At 39.1% G+C, this 20724-nt stretch overlaps 1 protein-coding gene across 8 annotated transcripts in view; it reads right to left on the minus strand.

Moving 5' to 3' along the window:
• The window catches only part of LOC138759441 (uncharacterized), a 148907-nt gene that overhangs the window by 83292 nt on the left and 44891 nt on the right, over positions 1 to 20724 (minus strand). For all 8 annotated transcript variants that reach the window (XM_069929874.1, XM_069929875.1, XM_069929873.1 and 5 more), the window contains 6 exons: positions 19079 to 19219; positions 16338 to 16598; positions 15360 to 15534; positions 6701 to 6867; positions 1974 to 2102; positions 223 to 404 (listed from right to left, as the gene is read on the minus strand). In XM_069929874.1, coding sequence (XP_069785975.1) covers positions 223 to 404; positions 1974 to 2102; positions 6701 to 6867; positions 15360 to 15534; positions 16338 to 16598; positions 19079 to 19219 — 1055 coding nt within the window. The remainder of the gene's footprint in view (positions 1 to 222; positions 405 to 1973; positions 2103 to 6700; positions 6868 to 15359; positions 15535 to 16337; positions 16599 to 19078; positions 19220 to 20724) is intronic.

Below are 20724 nucleotides of genomic sequence, written 5' to 3' on the forward strand. Positions count from 1 at the left end.
TCATTAACTACATGATACAAATGACTAACATTTGTAGGCAGGGAGGGGATCAGATACAGAAAGAACTGAAGTGTCAAATTCTTTAACCTAAAGTTTAGACAGAGCTATGATAACCATAATTTATTTTTAGACCAATAAAACTATTCTATTACTTGACTCCTTGGGTCACCAACATTTTGTAGACCTCCTGGATGCAATAAGTTTAATTTCTCAGAACCTCACCTGGCTTCTTTAACAAAGAGTGTGGCTTCATACCGCACCAAGCTATGGAAGCTACTATAGTCAGTGTGTAACTTAGCTTGACGCCGCACCATTTTGATCATATTGGACAATGTCCCATATCCAAGTTCCTTGCTGTCCTTCACCCTGAATTGGCTTCTTAAAGCAGCTTCAATTGCTGGAAACTGAAATTAAAAAAATTATATCCAGACAAAGAAATATCCAGACCTTTTAACTCAGAAAGTGAACAACTAGTGAACACAGTACAAAACCTTCAGTAAATTTTCAACAATCATCAGTCTCTGTATATATTCTTATAATATTTGAGTTTTTTTGGACCAATTTTTCAAGTCAAATTTGGGGGAGGGGAGGAATCTATATTCAAAGAGTGAGTAATTTAAATAAATTAGCACAAGGTTCCAAATAGATTCTGATTTGAAGATAAATAGAACTACTGGAAGTTTTGTTGTGAAATTTGTTCAGAAAAATCGTTGATGCTTTCTAATGTAATTGCCTGAGAGGATGAGCAAATGTAGGTTCTTGGGAGTCACTATCTCGGAAGATCTTTCCTGGAACCAACACACCAATGGCATCATGAAGAAAGCCTCTACTTCCTCAGGAGTTTGCGGAGGAGCTAGTGGAGTTGTTCAAGTGAACCGGTACGGACTTGAAGGGCTGACATGGCCCATTACCGTGCTGTAAATGGTTATATGGTTATATATAGATGTCATATAGGGTACCTGTGTTGTTCAAGGTGTTAGGAGTTTGAATGGCCAGGGCTGGGTGGCAAGTCTGCATTCAGGGCATCAGGAGATTGGATGGGTGGACGGTCAGGGCCAAAAAAGGGGAGTCAACTATTACACGGTAAAAGAATTTGCATAAGACATAAGGTAATTTGTCATGGTAACTGTTAGAGGCCAAACTTAGCTGGGCAAAAAAAGTAATTGAACATGTTGACTGATAAGAAACAATCATTCAGCATTGAAACAGACCCTTTCCCTAACTTGTCCACGCTGACCAAAATTTACCAGCTGCCTACGTTTTGCCCCATCTCTCTTAACCCATCCTATCCATGCATCTGTCCAAATGTTTCTTACACAAGTATATACATATTTAAATCTCAGAATATGGACAATTTAGTGGGCCAGTGAACATTCAAGGCTGTTCAAATGCATTTTTCAATAATTTACTGAAACTGGACATTAAAAAGTAAAAAATTGCGACAACACATTGGAATGATGCAATACAATACAATAACAGACCATTTCAACCCACGAGTCCATGCCGCCCAATTTACCCGCATTTAACCGAGACCCCGGGACATTTTGAACGGTGGGGGAAAACTGGTGCTCCAAAGAAAACCCGTGCAGTCATGGAGAAAACATGCGAACTCCTTACAGACAATTCAGGATTCAAACCTCAGTCCAGTCCCTATTGGTGGCGCTGTAAAGGCGTTGCACTAACCACTACGCCAACCGTGCTGCCATCAGAGTTCATTGGTTTCTTTAAAAATCATGATCTGTATCTTCTGATGGATGAGAATATGACTGATGAGCAATCCATTCTCAGTCTTCTTACCTTGAAAGGATGGCACTTCTGTATTTATTATGGGGACGAGCCAGATGAATTCTAATGAACCCACTGCATTTAACTCCTACATGTGATCTACGATTATAATTTTAATATGCATTTCATTCTACAACTTCTTTTGCACCCTCCCTTCCCATGCCACAGTTTTCGGTGAGTGTACTTACCATGGACTCCTCAAGGGTTATGCATTGCTTGATGAACTCATACACATCCTGATGGCTTGGTCGGAATCCACAATTACTGATAACTTGTGGTTGTAAAAACAGATTTCCCCCCGCAGCTTCTTCCAGTAGCTGTAAAACAAATCATTAATGCTCTGAATGAGGAATCTTTTCCCTTTTGGATGGCACTAGTGGCACTCCTGATCACTATATGCAAATTCTTTTAAAAACCTATGTCTATCCTGACAATCAGGAACAGATTCACTTGTCAGCATGCACAAACTGATGCATACTGCTACATTAATAAATTTACACAGAATGAAAAAGGAGTCACTATTAAACCATGTTAATTCATGATGAAAGAGTGCATCCAGAATAATGCAAAACCTGGAGGCACTTTGAAAGGGACCAAATGTATTTCTGCAAGGTGGTTTCTTAAATAAGAATAGTTCAGTGACCTTACAGATACAAGTACTGTAATTCAAATGAGTCCCAGCCAGGAATACAGCACCTTACACTGGGACTCTAGTTGGGAAAGGGATTTACAAGAGTATCACATAAGACCCGAATTTCTGCCTAAAATGTAGTTTTTGAGATATACTTGCTGTATAAAACTACCACAAGTCTTACTGCTCCAATAATCCTTCCCAACCATCCCACTGACAAGGGCTGAGATGCTATCACTATATTTTAAAAACAAGGCTTACATTTTATGACCATATTTTAAAATAAACCACCGTCGGCTCCTTTAACAAGCTATTAAAAGCCTACACAGCTGACAGCAGTCGACTGGGCGCATAGAGCCCATAGGGGAACACTGATAATTCGCTATCAAGGTTCAGATTTTATACTTCGCGTGGGGGAACATTGAGACTTCTCAGTTAAGATTTGGATTTTATACTTGGTGTGGGGGAGTGCTGAAACTTTGCTGTTATGTTTAAGATTTTATACGGTGTATAAGACAATCCCTGGTTTTGGGGTTACATTTTTAAAGTTTAAAGTTCCATCTTATTCTCTGGCATACAGTAATTGGATGTTCATGTCCTGAAGGTGATGGCCTATAGGAATTATGAGTTGGAATGACGTGATTGATAAATTAGATAAACTATTGATGGATAATTCAGGAGTTAACACATAAGGCAATTTTACATGGTGATTGTTAGAGGCCAAGCTTAGCTGGGCAAAAAAAGGAATTGAACATGTTGACTGATAAGAAACAATCATACAGCATGGAAACAGGCCCTTTCCCTAACTTGTCCATGCTGACCAAAATTTACCAGCTGTCTACGTTTCGCCCCTATCTCTCTTAACTCATCCCATCCATGTATCTGTACAAATGTTTCTTACATGCACAACAGAACCTTCTCTGGAGGGGGGCAGTTACAAAACTTTAAGAATTATTATTGAGCAGCACAATTAAGGTATCTATCAGATTTTTATCAAACAATGGAAAAACCAGATTGGACCAGAAAAGAGCTAGATAAAATAGTGGAGAAGGTACCAGAACATATACTGTATAAGTGGGATGAGAAACTGGTGCAATATGGAAGTTCACCAGTACTGCACCATCTGCTCAACATTTGGAAGAAGATCAACATAGAAAGGGAAAAAAACAAATTACCAACTACCAGAATTATCACTGACGCAAAATCAACTAATCCCTTTTACAATAGATAACCTTTCCTTTAGAGAATGGGAGAGAAAAGGGATTAAAATAGAAAATTGTTTTTTGGGAAATAATTTATTATCATTTGAACAAATGAAGTACAAATATGGAATAACTCACGGTACAATGTTTGCATACCACCAACTGAAAACCTCCTTGAAGGACAAACTGGGAAGCAGGCTGAGGTTACCAGAAGGAAGCAGCTTTGAATATGTGATTACAGACAATGATAATTAAAAGATTCATAACAAACATGTACATCAAACTGCAAGAGAAAGAAAATGACGAAATAAGCTGTAAGTAAACCCAAACAAAAGTGGGAACAAGATCTAAACATAAAGATAAAAAAAATGAAATATGGGAAAAGCTATTCTCCGGAACTATGAGAAATACAATAAACACGAGGTTACGCATGATACAATATAATTGGTTATACAGGCTATATATCACGCCCCAAAAGTTAAATAAATGGGACCCAACAGTATCAGACAGATGTTTTCGCTGTAAGAAGGAAACGGGAACAACAGTAAATGCAATTTGGGGATGTGAGAAAGTGGAAAAGTTTTGGGAAGATCTAAATCAGGTATTAAATAAAATCACAAAAAGCAACATACCAAAAAATCCAGAGATCTTTCTTCTAAGTAATATAAGAAGTAAAGAATTAGGCCTCAAACTGGATGAAGTGCAAAAAAGATTTATTATGATAGCCTTAGCTGTAGCAAAAAAATGTATAATATCAACCTGGAAATCAGAAAAGAGCCTGAGAGTACAGTAATGGTACTTGGAAATGAATAAATGTATTCCATTGGAAAAAATAACATATAATTTAAAAAATAAAGTCACATTATTTGAACAAATTAGGGAACCGTACATGGAACACAACAGAGAGGGCTTGCCTTGGACCACCACCCCCTAAAATGATAGAATGAGAAGAAGTGTGTAAAAGTAGATGACACAATTTTCTTGTTTATTTTCATTGCATGATGACATTGTTTAATGGGTTTATTGTATTGCATATGTTGAACGTTTAATGGGTTTGGAGGGGGGTGGGAAGGAGGGAGGAAGGGGAGGGGGTAAAAAGGGGAGAAAATGACACTGTGTATATTCAAGAGGGAAATGTTTGTGTGTATTTTGATTAATATGGTTCAGTGTGAAAAATATTTAAAAAAAAACTACCTTCTCTGACAGTTTGATCCATACACCCACCACACACTGTGTAAAAACAGTTACCCCTGAGATTCCTGTCAAATCTCTCCCACCTCACCTTAAACCCATGCATTCTCGTTACTGATTCTCCTACTCTGGGCAAAAGACTCTCTGCATTCACCAATTTTTTTCCCTCCTGATTTTGTACTTCTCCACGAGATCACCCTTCATTCCCCTGCATATAAAGGAATAAACCCCTAACCTGCTCAACCTCTCCCTGTAGCTCCCTAGCAAAATTCCTCATAAATCTTCTCTGCAGCCTCTCCACCTTGACATCTTTCCTAAAGCATAGTCACCAAAACTGAACATAATACACCGAATGGAGCCTCACCAAAGTCCTGTGCAACTGCAACTTGATCTCCCAACTTCTATACTCAATACTTTGATAAAGGTCAATGTATCAAAAGCATTTTTGACCACTCTATCTACTCGTGCTGCCACTTTCAAGGTACTATATACTTATACACCTAGATCACTTTGCACTATAACCCTTCCCAGATCCCTACCATTCACTGTGTAGGTCTGACCCATGCTAGGCTTTCCAAAAAATTGCAACACCTCACAATTCTCTGCATTAAGTTCCATCAATCATTCCTCCTGGCCTTCTGATCAACAACCATTAGGTAGAAGGTACAGGAGCATCAAATTAGGACTGCCAGGCTGGGAAAGAGCTTCTTCCTGCAACCTATGAGATTGATGAACTTGGGTGTCATAAATGAAACAAGTAATTAATTTTGAAATATTTGTATATATTTATTTAATACATTTTTATGCGATTATGAGCATGTGTGTGAGTGTGAATGTGTTCACACCTACTACTGTGGTCCAGAGAAACACTATTTCGTCTGCTTGTATGTATATCTGTGTAACATATATATATTTATATTAGTAATACACGAATCGCAAGAACCCGTTGCTATTTTTGCCAACAACCTTCACTATCTACAATATCCATGTCACCTGCAAACTTCCTCATTATGCCATGTTAATCATTGATATAGATGAGAAACAAACAAACAGCAACAAGAATGGGTGCAGCACAAAACCCAGTAGCACACCAGTAGTCACAGGCCTCCAGTCTGAAACACACGACCTTCCACCTGTTACCCTGCTTTCTTCCATGAAGCCAAATTTCTATCTCTCCTTGGATCCCCTGCAATCTAACCATCAACAGCAGCCTACCATGCAGAACCTTATCGAATGCCTTGCTGAAATCCATATTCACATCTGCAGCTCTGCCTTCCTCAACCTTTTTGGTCACATCTTCAAGAAACAAGATTTGTGAGGCATGACCTTCCACTTACAAAAGTGTGCGGACTATCCCTTCTTGAGGTGTTGGGGTGGAACCCTTCATCAGAGGTTAGATTCCATCATCTGCAGTCTCGTGAGTTTTCATTGATAATCATTTGCTAAAAAAACTCAGTTAACAGGTTTTGGGGCCTAAATGATGGCTAGAAAACTGGAAGACAATTCAACAGTCAACGACTGCTTATATAATATGCAATCAGGTCTCAAGCAAGCATTACCCAACTCACGGCGTTGGCAATTGGTTAAACTCCTCAATCCTCAAGGATTCAGTAGGAACTGAAGTAAACTGACTATATAAATCACAAAGTAGAATATTTGTCTTTTGAGAAATAGGAGGCAATTTTTTAAATATTAATCCGTGGTTGTTAATTTATCATTTAAATAACCATCAGACCCGAAAGAGAAAATTTAAAGCCATAATGGACTTATAATGGAGTGCAAGTATTCTATTGTCTCCAAATACTTGAATCCAAATGGCTCAGTGGAAGTCATCCAAAAATTTTAACTCTCAGCTTAGTGGATGTATATTTAGCTCCAAAATTTCACTTACCTGAGGGTGTTTCACCAAATATTCAAGGAAAGTGCCATGTCCCATGGCAACAAATCCCTTCAACTTGAAATGTTCAACTAACTTTTTCTCTAGCCTAGATAAATAGACCAGATTTAAATATCCAGTAACAGAGGAGAGATTCCTCTCCAAATATTCTCGTACGGATCCTAGAAACCAAAGGTGAAACACAAATCAATTCAGCAACGCATAGATTTTTTCATGTTATTCATGCAAACATTAAGCCAACCAGAGAGATGCAATATCTTGAAACTTCAACTACAATATCAGAAATGTTTGTTATTGCACAGTGCAAGGGTAGTGGTGCCACAATGTTTATGCAGAAAGTCAGATTGTCAACCCAAGTCCCTCCTGAAGGAGCATGAATTCAGAAAGATGCAACTTCTCAAGCAGGAGGTACTATCACTGTAACTACACTCTCACAATGGACAACTTATCCAATCTTTATCCAAGAATGCAGCATCAACTTCCTAGTTTCCTAGAGTTGCAGTTGCAGTTCTGGGTGTCCAATCAGGTTGGTCTGCTCTGGCACAGCAAATTCATTCAGTTCAGCAGGGAAACTGGTGCATGCATTTTTAAAATTACTTGAACCAATGTTAATCTAATTATTAAATGCATTGCACTTGTGATTCCTATTGTTAAATTTTTAAGTTTTAAATTACAACCAAAATAGCATTACAAATTTTAACAATTCAAGAATTTTATTTATTTATTTTTAAAAAAAACTTCAGACATTCTCGAGCATTTAAACAAATGTCACACCCAACATTACAAATTCTAAAAGTCAAGGGAAAACCCAAGGTGTTCGATCCAGTGATCATTGGGAGAATCGGAGGTAGAGAGGGTGAGCAAATTTAAGTTCTTGGGAATTTCTGTCTCAGAGGATCTTTACTGGACCCAACACACTAACGGCATCATGAAGAAAGCACGTCAGCACCTCGACTTCCTCAGGAGTTTTTGGAGGTTTGATATAACTCAAGAAACCCTGGCAAATTTCTACAAGTGTGTGGTGAAAAGTGTGCTGACAGGCTGCATCACAGTCTGGTTTGGAGAGATCAATTACAAACCCTGAGAGTAAAGCCTAGCAAAAGGTAGTGGACACAGCTAAGGACATCACAGGCAAAACCCTCCCACCATCAAGAACATCATCAGGGAGTGGCAGCAATCATCAAGGATCCACATCACCCAGTATACGTTCTATTCTCGTTGCTACCATTAGGAAAGAGGTGTAGGTGCCACAAGACGCACACTACCAGGTTCAGGAACAGCTGATACTCCTCCACCATCAAACTCTTCAACAGGAGGAGTCACGTGATGGAGTAGTGGCCGGATGGTGAACTCCAGCCCTCTCCAGAAAAGTCGGGAAAAACAAAGGAAAACACAAAGGCACAGAAATAAAAGTTACAGAAAAGTGAGTATAAAGGTGGAAAGAAGATGGCGACAAAAAAAGAAAAATCGAAAGCAACGGTAAGAAGAGAGGAAGAGAAGACAAAGGAGGAAAAAGGTGAAGGCCTTACCTGTCCGAAGAGGCCCGCTGCGGAGAGAGAAACCCGCTCCCTCAGGTCGGTAAATAATGGACTACAAAAATGGCTCGCAGAGCCGAGTAAAATGCAAATTAAAAAAAACACACCGACGGGAGGGGGGACCAGCTGGGGAGTCGATCTCCACAGCCGGCAACGACAGCTGCAGAACACCTGCAGCAAGAAGAGACCACAGAAGACAATAGAAACAAGAAAGAAGAGGAGGAAAGGGCACCAAAGAAACAACAGATGGTCAACCCAGAGGAAGAAGAAGAGGAAGAGGAAGAGTACGGTGAAATAGAAGAAGAAAAGAAAGGCAAGATAAAGGATATACTTGCTCTTATTAAAGGATACATGGAGTCATTTAAAGAATGGCAAACACAGGAATTTAAGGATTTAAGAAAAAGAATAAACAACACAGAAGAGAAAATAAATAAAATGGAGATGACCTTAACAGAAATGGGAAAGAAAATGGACAAGATGGAAGAGCGGGCAGTAGCAGCAGAAATGGAGGTAGAAGACTTAAAAAAGAAATTGGAGAAATCTAATAAAAAAACTAAAGAGACACAAGAACTACTAGCTCAAAAAATAGATACAATGGAAAACCATAACAGAAGAAATAACATAAAGATCTTAAGGAAGATGAAGAAGGCAAGAATATGAGGGAGTTTATAAAAGAGTGGATCCCTAAGACCCTAGGATGTCCAGAACTACAGCAAGAAATGGAAATAGAAAGGGCACATAGAGTATTGGCCTCTAAACCACAACCACAACAAAAACCAAGATCTATTGTAGTAAAATTCCAAAGATATACTACAAGAGAAAAGGTACTGGAGAAGACAATGGAAAAAGTAAGAGAGGGCAACAAACCACTGGAGTATAAAGGGCAAAAAATCTTCATTTATCCAGATATAAGTTTTGAACTCCTAAAGAAGAGAAAAGAGTTCAATACAGCAAAGGCGATTTTATGGAAGAAAGGGTATAAATTTATACTAAAGCATCCAGCGGTATTGAAAATATTTATTCCAGGACAACAAAACAGACTATTCTCTGATCCAGAAGAAGCACGAAAATTTGCAGAACAATTACAAAAATAGACTGAGGGAGGAAGACGGGTAATGAGAGTTAAAATGATCACGATTGATATGTATGTGGGTAAAGACAAAAATAGACTGAGGGATGAAGATGGGTAATGAGAGTAAAAATGATCACGATTGATATGTATGCGGGTAAAGAGGTATAAGAGTGAATAGAGACAATGAGCATACATGAATGTATCTGTACTTAGAGGAAAATATAGATAGTATAGACAAAAATTAATAAGGGAAGGTAATGGAATAGAGAGAATAAGGAGGGAATTAAAAGAGTGACCTTTGTGACATATGAAAAGTGAAATCTTTTCTGGGGGAGGCGGGGTGGGGGGAAATAGCGGTCACTGCAAAGTCAGTTGACGCTTGCGAGTGGATTCGCAAATCCAAATGGAGAGGGGAGATGTGGTTGTCCGACAAGGGATAAAGGACAACTCAGGAGGTGAAGGGGAGATTGGGGATAAATAAGATAGAAATAGGAGAATAAGGAAAATGTTGGATGTTGTAGGAATGTTGTCTTATAAAGAGTTGAAAATAAGAAAACAGAAATGGAAAAGGAGGAAAGGTAATGATGGAAAAACGGAAAGAGAAGATAAACAAAATATAAAAGGGCTACGCTGAACTATATGTCTTTAAATATTAATGGAATACATAACCAAATTAAAAGGAAGAAACTACCAAATTTAAATGAATAAATGTATTCCATTAGAAAAAATAACATATAGGTTAAGAAATAATATTGAAATATTCGAACAAGTATAGGAGCCTTACATTAAATACAATAGCGAAAACCTACCGGGGACAAACATTACCTAAGTTGATGGAAGGAGAAGGAAAGAAAAGAATGGACTCAGTAGAATTTCTGGTGTAATTTTGTTGAATGACAACATTGTCTGACTGGCTTAATGCAACCTAGATTGTATACCTAAAATGGATGAGGGGGGGGTGGGGGGGTGGTTTGGGAGGAAAGGGGGGGGGGGGGAGAAAAAGTCACTGTATATGTGTGAAAAAGAAATAGTGTATATCATGGCTAATGTGATTTATGGTGTGAAAAATAAAAAATTAAAAAAAAAACTCTTCAACAACAAACTCAATCAAGGACTCATTTAAGAACTCTTACTTTTGCACTTTATTGATTTTTTTTCCCTCTCGGTATTGCAGTTTGTTTACTATTTGTTTACATGTGTGTGCTGAGTACAGTTTTTTTTTTACAGGACCAATAAGAGGCAATTCTGCTTCACCCCCAGGAAAACGAATCTCAGGGCTGTATGGACTCTGACAATAAATCTGAATCTTTGCATGATCGGCAAGACACAAAAAGAAAAATACAGAATACTCTCCACTTGTCTGGATGAGCTGTTAAGCTTGACAGATTGGCATCTCATCAGTCATTCCAAGTATTCATTTGCTTAATCACTGGAGTTACTTCCATGGGCCAACCCGAAAGCATCTGCCAAATGCTTGGGGCAAGTACAAAAGGAACACCATCGCCACCGACCCAATATCCTCCCACTTATCACACCATTCTGATTTGAAAATTTATTACCGGTCTTTCTTCGTAGATCTTGGAGCTCCCTACCAACACCATAGTGGGAGCACCTTCATCAGAAGTCACAGGGTTCAAAGCAGCTCACTACCACTTTCTCAAAGGCAATAGGCATGGACAATAAATGCTGGCCTTACCAACTATGCAGAGATCCCTAAAAAATTATAAATAAAAAGGAATTTTGAAAGTTGTTAAGCTTAATTAACTTCCAAAATATTTTTGGGATAAGACTTGCATTTATGGTGACAATTCCCTGAGTTGAGGAAGGTCTTGCCAATCAGAAGCCTTCTTCATGAACATGCTCCAGTTTTGTGCAGGAGAGAAACAAGCTTAGAAAACTTGCCCTCCACTGGGAGAGAAAGGAGAGAAACTTGGAAAGTCTCAAATCCTTTCTTTCACCTTAAATTCATAATGAATGGCCTATTGTACCCAGAAGTCCAGGATTGTATTATCTAAGAATAACCACCTTTGAACAACATTTACAGTATGAAACAGTTATCTGCATTCCTCTTTGCTCGAGCACACAAATATACTAACCATCGAGTAACAAACTCTGAGCTCCACTCTTTAAACGATCCGAGTTCCCAACTCTCCTCTGCCTCACATCTTTCTGACAGTTTATCAATTTTTTGCATGATCTGCTACCTCTATCAGTATTTATCATAAAGAAACCAACCTGAACTTTCCCTTCATTGTGTTAGGAATAATTTTACATCAATGCCTTGTAACTCATCCTATGAGAATAGGTTACAGGCTGTGTATCATGCACCTACTAACTCATTTCAAACTCTATCCATCAAATTTGAAACACATCAGGACTGTGATGGATGGAACAGATTATAATACAAACTTTATGACCAGGCTTTGGGAGTTCCCTGGCAGAGTTCTGCAACCAATTATCTGCTGAATCCAACACAAAAGGCTTTCAAATTGTGTTAATTCTTTGAAAATGTGATTTCTTTATACTGTTAACATAGATGATTAATGAGTTTTTAAAAGACTCAATGGGTTCAAATTCCTTTTGTATTTCTCATGCATGTTAACTGCGCTAATGGTTTGAAGACAATATGAATTGGCATGAACAAAGTACAATCATGGGATGGGAAGGAGCTGGTAAGAAGCAGGTGGATCCAGGTGAGGAGAAGTTGATAGATCTTGGTTGGGAAGGGTGGAGAGATCAGAAGCTGGGAACTAATAAGTGGAGACAACAAATCGCTATGAAATCCAATAAGAAAGGAAGGATGGTGGGTAGATGGGAACAGTAAGGAAAGGGGATAGGGAAACTAGTGGATTGAGTGTGCCAGAGATAGGCCAAAGGAACCAGGAGGGGGAGAGTTTGAGAGAGGAACCGGATCGATAAGGAAGGAAGGAAATATCTGCAGTTGGAGAATTCAAAATTCATGCAGTTGGGTTGTTGACCATGCAGGCAAAATAAGAAGACCCTTTCTTCTAATTTGTGTTCAGCCTCACCATAGCAATAGAGGCAGAGGACAGGTAGATTTGTGTGGGAAAGGGGAAGGGAGTGATGATAGCTTGCAAGTAGGAGTTCAAGACGGCCACTGCAGACTAAGCGCTGGTGATTTGCAAAGCTGTTGCCTCGTCTCGCTGATGTAGAGGCCACACCAAGAACACTAAATGTAATAGACGAGGTTAGATGACATACAAGTGAATCCCTACCTCACCTGGAAGGACTGGTCAGGTTCCTAGACAATGGTAAGGGAGGAGGTGTAGGGACAGGACTTGGACCTCCCATGGCTTCTAGGGAAAGTGCCTGAGCACAGGCAGAAATGGGTAGGGATCAGAGTGGAAAGAAGAAAGGGGAAGATGTTATAACATGAAAGTGCTGGAGAAAACAGGTCCCGCAGCATCCACAGGAGGCAAAGATATACAAATGGCATTTCAGGCCTGTGCCCTGTTTTCTCCAATCAGTGTCTGCAGACTTTCTTGTTTCAATCCAAGGGAAAGATGTGACTGGAGATGGATCCCATTGTAGCTAGTGAAAATGATGGAGAATGACCTGCTGGATGTGGAGGAAGGAAGGAAGGATGAAAGGAACAAAGGGACGGTGCCTCCAAACAGGAAGATAAGATGAGTGACATCGCATTGACAGCCCCACTGCCCTACTGCACTGTCACAGAGCAGCCAGTGGAGCTGTCAGGCTGCGCTCATTCACTCCACCTTCCTCCCCCACCCACTCCCTCATGCTGTCCCACCACACTCTCTCATGCCACTCCCCTGCCCTGATCCCTCATGCCATCCGCTCACTCACGTTGCCCCACTCTTGACTGAGCTGTCAGGCAGAGGGACAGTGGGATCAGTGTGGGGCTGATGGGGCATGAAGAAGGGGGAATGGGAAGGAGTGGGACGGGAGGGAAATGGAGAGGGAGGAGGAGGGATGGAGGAGGAAGATGGTGGGGCGGCGAAGCTGTCAGGCAGCAGGGCAACGGGGATGGAGTGGGGTGGTGGGAATCAGTGTGGGGCTGATAGGAGTGAGATGGGGCATGAGAAAGAGAGAATGGAAGAAAGAGAGGGGTGGGGAGGGATGAGGAAGGGATAGGGTGGTGGGGCTGTCAGGCAGCGGAGCAGTCACTGCTGTGCTTTTGTGCATAAAAACCCCTGGAGAAAGAAAGAGAGACAAAGAGAGGTAGAGAGAGAGTAGAGAAATAGGGATAGAGGAAAGGGAGATAGGGGTGGGGCCAATAAAACCAGAAAAGTCAATGCCATCTGGCTGTAGGGTGCCTGTGCTTGGTCTCATGCACTGCCAGAATGAGACCATCCGCAAACTGGAGGAACACCATCACATATTCTGTCTGGGTAATGAGCGAGTACTTTGCATCTATCTTCAGCAGAGAAGAGGGGTGTGACAATGAAGGAGAAGATACAGCACGGTAACAGAGCATATCGGCCAATGAGCCCATGCTGCCCAATTACACACGATTGACCTACAACCCCTGGTATGTTTATGAACAGTGGGAGAAAACCAGAGCCCCTGGGAAAACCCACGCAGACATGGGGAGAATGTACAAACTCCTTACAGACAGTGGAAGATTCGAACTCCAGTCCCGATCGCTGGCATTGTAAAGGTGTTGCTCGAACTCAGTGGTTTTCAGACCTTTTCTTTCCACTCACATACCACCTTAAGTAATCCCTATGTCACAATTAACAAGGGATTACTTAAGGTAGTACATGAGTGGAAAGAAAAAGTTTAAAAACCACTGCTCTAATCACTACGCCAAACGTGGCTGCAGAATTTATTAAGAAAGAAACTCAGTAGGATCAGATAGGCTGCAGGAAGAGGATTTTAAGGGAAGTACACCAGCAGCCAATTTACATAATAGCAAGTCCTGTATTGTAAGGTAAAAACATTATGAGATGGGACCGGAGAAGGAGTCACCCAGTACTAAGGAGTAACAGAATGCAGATGTGACCTTGTACACTCAAGATAAGCTTTGCACTAACAAGAATGATAGTCCCATCTCATAATGTTTTTACCTTACAGTATGCAACACTGGGATTCACGACTGGATAATCTGCATTGGAGATACTGACTACGTTAACAATGTCTTGCAATTAATTTATAGTCTCCTCTAAATTGAGGAGACTGGATACAGATTGGGAGATCGCTTCGTTAAGCACCTCGGCTCTGTCTATCACAATAGCAGTGGCCACCCATTTCAATTCCCCGTCCCATTCCCTTGTCGACTTGACTGTCCATGATGTCATGCACTGCCGAACTGGGACTACCTGCAAATTAGAGGAACCACAGCTTATATTCTGTCTGGGCACCCTCCAACTATATAGCATTAATATTGACTTCCCTGGTTTTTATTCACCACCACTCCACCCCACCATGTTTCCTTTTTTGTAGCTTCCCACTCTTGCTTCCCTTTTCTCTCTGACTGCGCTACCTCAGCTCTGCTTTTAGAGCCAAACTCTACCCCCCATCCTTATCAATTCTCACCTTTCCTTTTCTCCATATCCAGTTATCATCTTTTGTCTGTTAGTCTGTACTCCTCCCCCTGCCATTTCTTTTTTTTTTCCAAATGCCTGCTTTTTCCAATACCTTGAGGAAGGGCTCAATCCTGAAACATCGGTTATATATCTTTATCTCCTAAGGACGCTGCAAGAACTGGTGAGTTCCTCCAGCATTTCTGTGTTTTTACTATAATCACGTCACCTGCAGACTTTAGTGTTTCACTCCTGTGATAAATGACTTATTACAGTATTGCATACTATAGGCATAGCGAAGGCAACCTTCAACTTTTCAAGCATTAACTTGCAATTTAAAGTAATGTGCTGTAAAACAGACAATATGCAAGCTGCCAATATAACAAATACAACTGGAACTCACTGCTCGATATCCCATAATGGTTGATTTATTTTCATCTAATATATGAAAAAAAAGATATTACGTTTCCCTTGATATCTTTTATACAGGATTATATTAAAAAAATGGAATTCCACTTAACAGGTAGAATACAACTCACCTTCAGTAGGAAGTTGAGTTTCTTTGTCCCCTGATCCATTTGCTGTTGACTTGCTCGGTTTTTCTTTAGCCACCAGGTCCTGAGGAACTTCCAGTGAACCACAGCAAATGGCTAGTTGAAAGAGTGATCTGGCCAAACGATTATCACCCACCTTCATCAGGAATTCCTGAATATACTAATCATTAATAATAAGAAAAAATATAATTACAACCAGAGTCTACCTCAGCAAAGTTTTAATATCATAGATTTCTGAGCTGACACTGCAAACTTAAAAGCAGGAGAGGATGTCATGTCTAGAGGAAATACTTAAAACAGAACAATAATTCATCCATAACCATCTGGATCCAACACAATAAGGAAAAAGTTCAAATTGATGCTTACACAGGATAGTGATGCTTGCAGCGAAATAAGTGGAGGAATGGAATTAATGGATATGTTGAGATTCAGAATTGAGGGCTGAATAGCCTATGTGTTATAACAAATATTAAAATGCAAAGAATGCACAATGCATAAACCATGATTATCTACAAATATAATGTTGAGGATTTAATACAAAATATGAATAAATAATTCTGAAAGGTACTGCAATGAAAAATTCTTCGTTACGTCTCTGGCAACATGAGATTATAGAACCATAGAACACTATAGCGTAGAAACAGAGCCTTTGGGCCATCTAGTTTGTGCTGAATTATTTTTCCACCTAGTCCCATGGACTTTTACCTGGACCATATCCCTCCTTCCATATACCCATCCAAATTTCTCTTAAACGTTGAATCGAAGCTGCATTCCCTCATTTCCGCGCAGCTTGACCCACACTTTCACCACCCTCTGAATGAAGAGTTCCCCCTAACGTTCCCCTGAAACATTTCAGCCTTACCCCGTTAGGCTGTTTTCCTGCAGCAAGCTTATAACAAGGCACAACTTAGCTTATGCCAATGCTAAACTTTCATCTCTACAAAAATAGAATACAATTACTACCTTAGCCATCTTGTCACTAAAAATATCTTTTGCATTCATGAAAACTTTAAGGACAGCCTCCGCCGCTGTGTTTGAGGCATATTGTTTGCGGAGATCTAGGCATCCACTGGTAGAATATAGCTGTGGTCCACTTGCAGGATCAAGCAGATTCTTCTTAATCTTGTTCATCCGATTTTGTACTTCTTCCTCCATTTCTTGCTGGACACGATTTCTTGCCTTCTCCAAAGCAGCACGCTCACTGTTTACAGATTTTGACAATGTCTGTTCAACAGAAGTTTTAACATCAGAGAGTTACTAAAGTAATTTATTTTCTTCATCCTATAGTTTTTCTTCCTCTCTTGCTACTCAATTCCTCCTAATATTTCAGTCAGCAAACATTCTCCAATTTATAGAATTAATATCAGTTCAGCTACTGGATGCAAAAAATCACGAAAACAGTATACACTAGCACACATCCAATTTCCCCTCTTTACACTAGATATTGTTATCTCTTTATTTTGTAAACTTTGTCCCAAATAACTTTAATTGTTGAGTAAAGAATGGGCAATATGGAACTTTGCAAAAAACATTTAGGTTAAAAAGACATTGTAGAAGGCATCATGAACTATTTAGAGAACTAAAATCAGCAGACATTAAAAATGTAGTTCTTTGGCTTGGCTTCGCGGACGAAGATTTATGGAGGGGGTAAAAAGTCCACGTCAGCTGCAGGCTCGTTTGTGGCTGACAAGTCCGATGCGGGACAGGCAGACACGGTTGCAGCGGTTGCAGGGGAAAATTGGTGGGTTGGGGTTGGGTGTTGGGTTTTTCCTCCTTTGCCTTTTTGGCATGAGGAACAGCAGATAGAAATATAGAAGCATTTACAGTGTCCTACTCAGTGTTTATAAGTAGGTACTATAATAATGAACTGCTTTCTGAAGTCCAGTAGTCAATCCTGAAATTTCCATCCATCTATCACTTTGCTTCAAGAGAAACAAATACTACAGATTGGTCATGGACCACAGAAAAGGTTGGAAATGCACAGCAAACCTGTTAACAATGGAAGGCAGAACAATAAAAACAAAATGTTTTGCGCTGAAATGCCAATGTTGGCTCAGAATTTATCAGGGTCTATGAAAATTTCTCCCTTTAACAAAAGATTTGGAAGAGACCTTACATTTAAAATTATGACTGCATTAATAGGGAACAAAGAAAATGCATACACATGAAAGAATTCAGATGTGGAGGATATAAACACAGGAAAATTACAATTAAATGCATTGGGAAAAGAGATATTTTTTTCATTCAACCTCTGCTACATACTTTTAAGCCACAATATAATTCAATGCTCCTCAATAGATTTGACACATTTGCCAATACAAGTTGTTTTCCTTGATAAGTTTTTTTTTAAAAAAACCATGAATAAACAGAATTTATTACAAAGTATAAATAACAACAGAAAATGTTGGAAAATTCAGCATCTGTGGAAAGAGAGAGGCCCTGTCTTTCACCTCCAACATTATCGGTTCCTCTTCCCATAGATGCTGCCTGACCTGCTCGTCATTTATGGCATTTTCTGTTTTTATTTAAGACTTTCAGTATCAGCAGATTTTCCTGTTTCATTTATTATTTCAGGTAACATTGTTATAAAACAGCAAGCAATTTACAATAATTTAAACCAGAATGATAGAAACGTAGAAAATACCTGAAATAATGAGTGTATCAATTACAAAAACAAAAAAGTCATTACAGATAATAGTAGGACGATCTTGCTAGACAGATGCAAATACAAATTTAATTGTAAAGTTCACTTACTTTTGCTAATGTCCAATGAAGCAACTGCAAATGGCCATGATTTCTGCTTCCAAATGCAATTTTTTTTTCCTTTCTAAAGGTGCTCATTTATAAAACTAAAGAACAGTTTTCATATTGACTGTCTGTCAATTTAGCTCTCAATCACAAGGTCACTAACATCCAATAACTCAATCCCATTTCCCAGGAAAGAGTCGTTTCGGCTAGGAGGAGAAATTGGAGAGGCTAAGTCTCTTCTCTTGAGAGCAGAGGATTTAAGTGGGGAGAGGGGGGGTTCATAACTGAGGGATTTTAAATTATGGTAGACTGCAGAAACTTTTCCACTTATCAGATAGAGAAAACTTGAGAATGGGTCTAGAGAAAAGTGGACAAGATCCAGAGCTGATACGAGGGGGACCTATTTCACCCTGCCTGAGAATGGTTGAAGCTGGGTCACTGAAAACATTTAAGGAGTATTTGAAATCGTTCTCAATCTTTTTCAGTCTGAGGCCCAGCTGGCTTATGGCCTTATATGCCTTGGCCCACTGGTTGGGAACCACTAATTTGAATGAGCACGTGAATCATCGGCACAGAGGGCTGAAGCCAAGTAAGGAGTTGATATGGAAGGCTTGAGATGCAAGAGACTGCAGATAGTAGAATCTGGAGCAAAAATAGCTGATGGAGGAATTCATCACTGGAGGCAAGAGGATGCTGGGTCTTGACCCAAGACATTGACCATCCTTTTGCCTCCACAGATACTGCTTGATCCATTGAGTTCCCCTAGCAGTTTGGTTATGCTTAGTTCACATGGAAAGATACCCAGTAGCCAGCATGGATGAGTTGGGATGAATGGCCTGCTTCTGAGCTGTATAGTTCTATGATTTTCAATGTAGTTCTTCATTAGAAAAAACTGAAAAGGGAGAATTCCATCCAAAATGAGAAAAACTTAAATACTGTAAATAAAAGAAACTTACTGATATTGAAAGACCGATGCTAGTAATTCTGATTCCAAGATCATAAGGCGAGTCACAATGATACTTATCTGCCAAGTATTTTATAAATTCGGCCAAATCTATTTTATATCCTTTTACAGATCTTCTATACGAGTTGAGGCTCTAGAGGATCGAATATGAAGGGGTGGGGTGGGGGGGGGGGGGGGGAAGAGAAGAAATAAATAAGTAACGAATGTCTGCAAGTATTTATGATCACAAAATAATAAGCACGCAAAAGGACTCTGTATGTGGAGATTTTTTTTTATATATATATTTTTTTTATTTTTCACACTGTGAACCACATCAACCAAAATATGTACAAAAGTCTCTCATTAAATTTACACAGTGGTCTTTTCTCCCCTTTTTCCCCCCTCCCCTCTTCCCACACCCCTCCAATACCCATAAATATTCCACATCTACAATACAATAAAACCACAAAACAATATTTTCACACAAAGGAAAATAAACAAGAAAAATGCATCATCTATTTATTACACACTGAATCTAGTCATTTAGTCTTCTTAACATTTTCATTCTCATTTTAGGGGATGGAGGTCGTAGGCAAGCTCTCTCTGATATGTTCCATGTATGGTTCCCAAATTTGTTCAAACATTGTGACTTTATTTTTTAAATTATATGTTATTTTTTCCAATGGAATACATTTATTCATTTCCATGTACCATTGCTGTATTCTCATGCTCTCTTCCATTTTCCAAGTTGACATTATACATTTTTTTGCTATTGCTAAGGCTATCATAATGAATTTTTTTTGCACTTTATCCAATTTGAGGCCTAATTCTCTACTTCTTATGTTACTTAAAATAAATATCTCTGGTTCTTTTGGTATGTTATTTTTTGTAATTTTATTTAGTATTTGATTTGATTCTTCCCAAAACGTTTTTACTTTCGTACATGCCCAAGTTGCATGTAATGTTGTTCCCATTTCCTTCTTACAGTGAAAACATCTATCCGATAATGTTGAATCCCATTTTTTTTATTTTTGAGGAGTGATATATACCCTGTGTCACCAATTATACTGTATCATGCATAACCTTATGTTTATTGTATTCTTCATAGTTTCTGAACATAACTTTTCCCATACTTCAATTTTTATCTTTGTGTTTAGATCTTTTTCCCACTTCTGCTTAGGTTTATAATTTATTACATTTTCTTTATCTTGCAGCTTAATGTATATGTTGGTTATGAATCTTTTGATTATCATTGTGTCTGTAATCACATATTCAAAGCTGCTTCCTTCTGGTAATCTCAAGCTGTTTTCCAATTTATCCTTTAAATACGCTTTCAATTGATTTTTTAAAAAACTTTATTTATTCGTTCAAAATATAGATAGTAAGTAACATATACAACAATAAACCAAAAACATGAACGTTATATTTATAGAAAAAAAGAACCCCCCCCCCACCTCTTCAGCTAGCTCTCCTAAGGAGAGTCATAAAGAAAGGAAAAAAAATTAAGTAAAAATTAAACATACATATTAAAAGCTAATCAACATAAATCGAAATGGGGGGGGCATGGCAAGATAGCTTTCGGCAGTTTAAACAGGAGGAGGTAGTCGTGACCTCCGACCTGTTTTTTTTTTCTTTTTAATTTTTGGGTTAAGAAGTGAA

This window comes from Narcine bancroftii, chromosome 3, assembly GCF_036971445.1.
Source record: "Narcine bancroftii isolate sNarBan1 chromosome 3, sNarBan1.hap1, whole genome shotgun sequence".
Lineage (NCBI taxonomy): Eukaryota > Metazoa > Chordata > Chondrichthyes > Torpediniformes > Narcinidae > Narcine > Narcine bancroftii.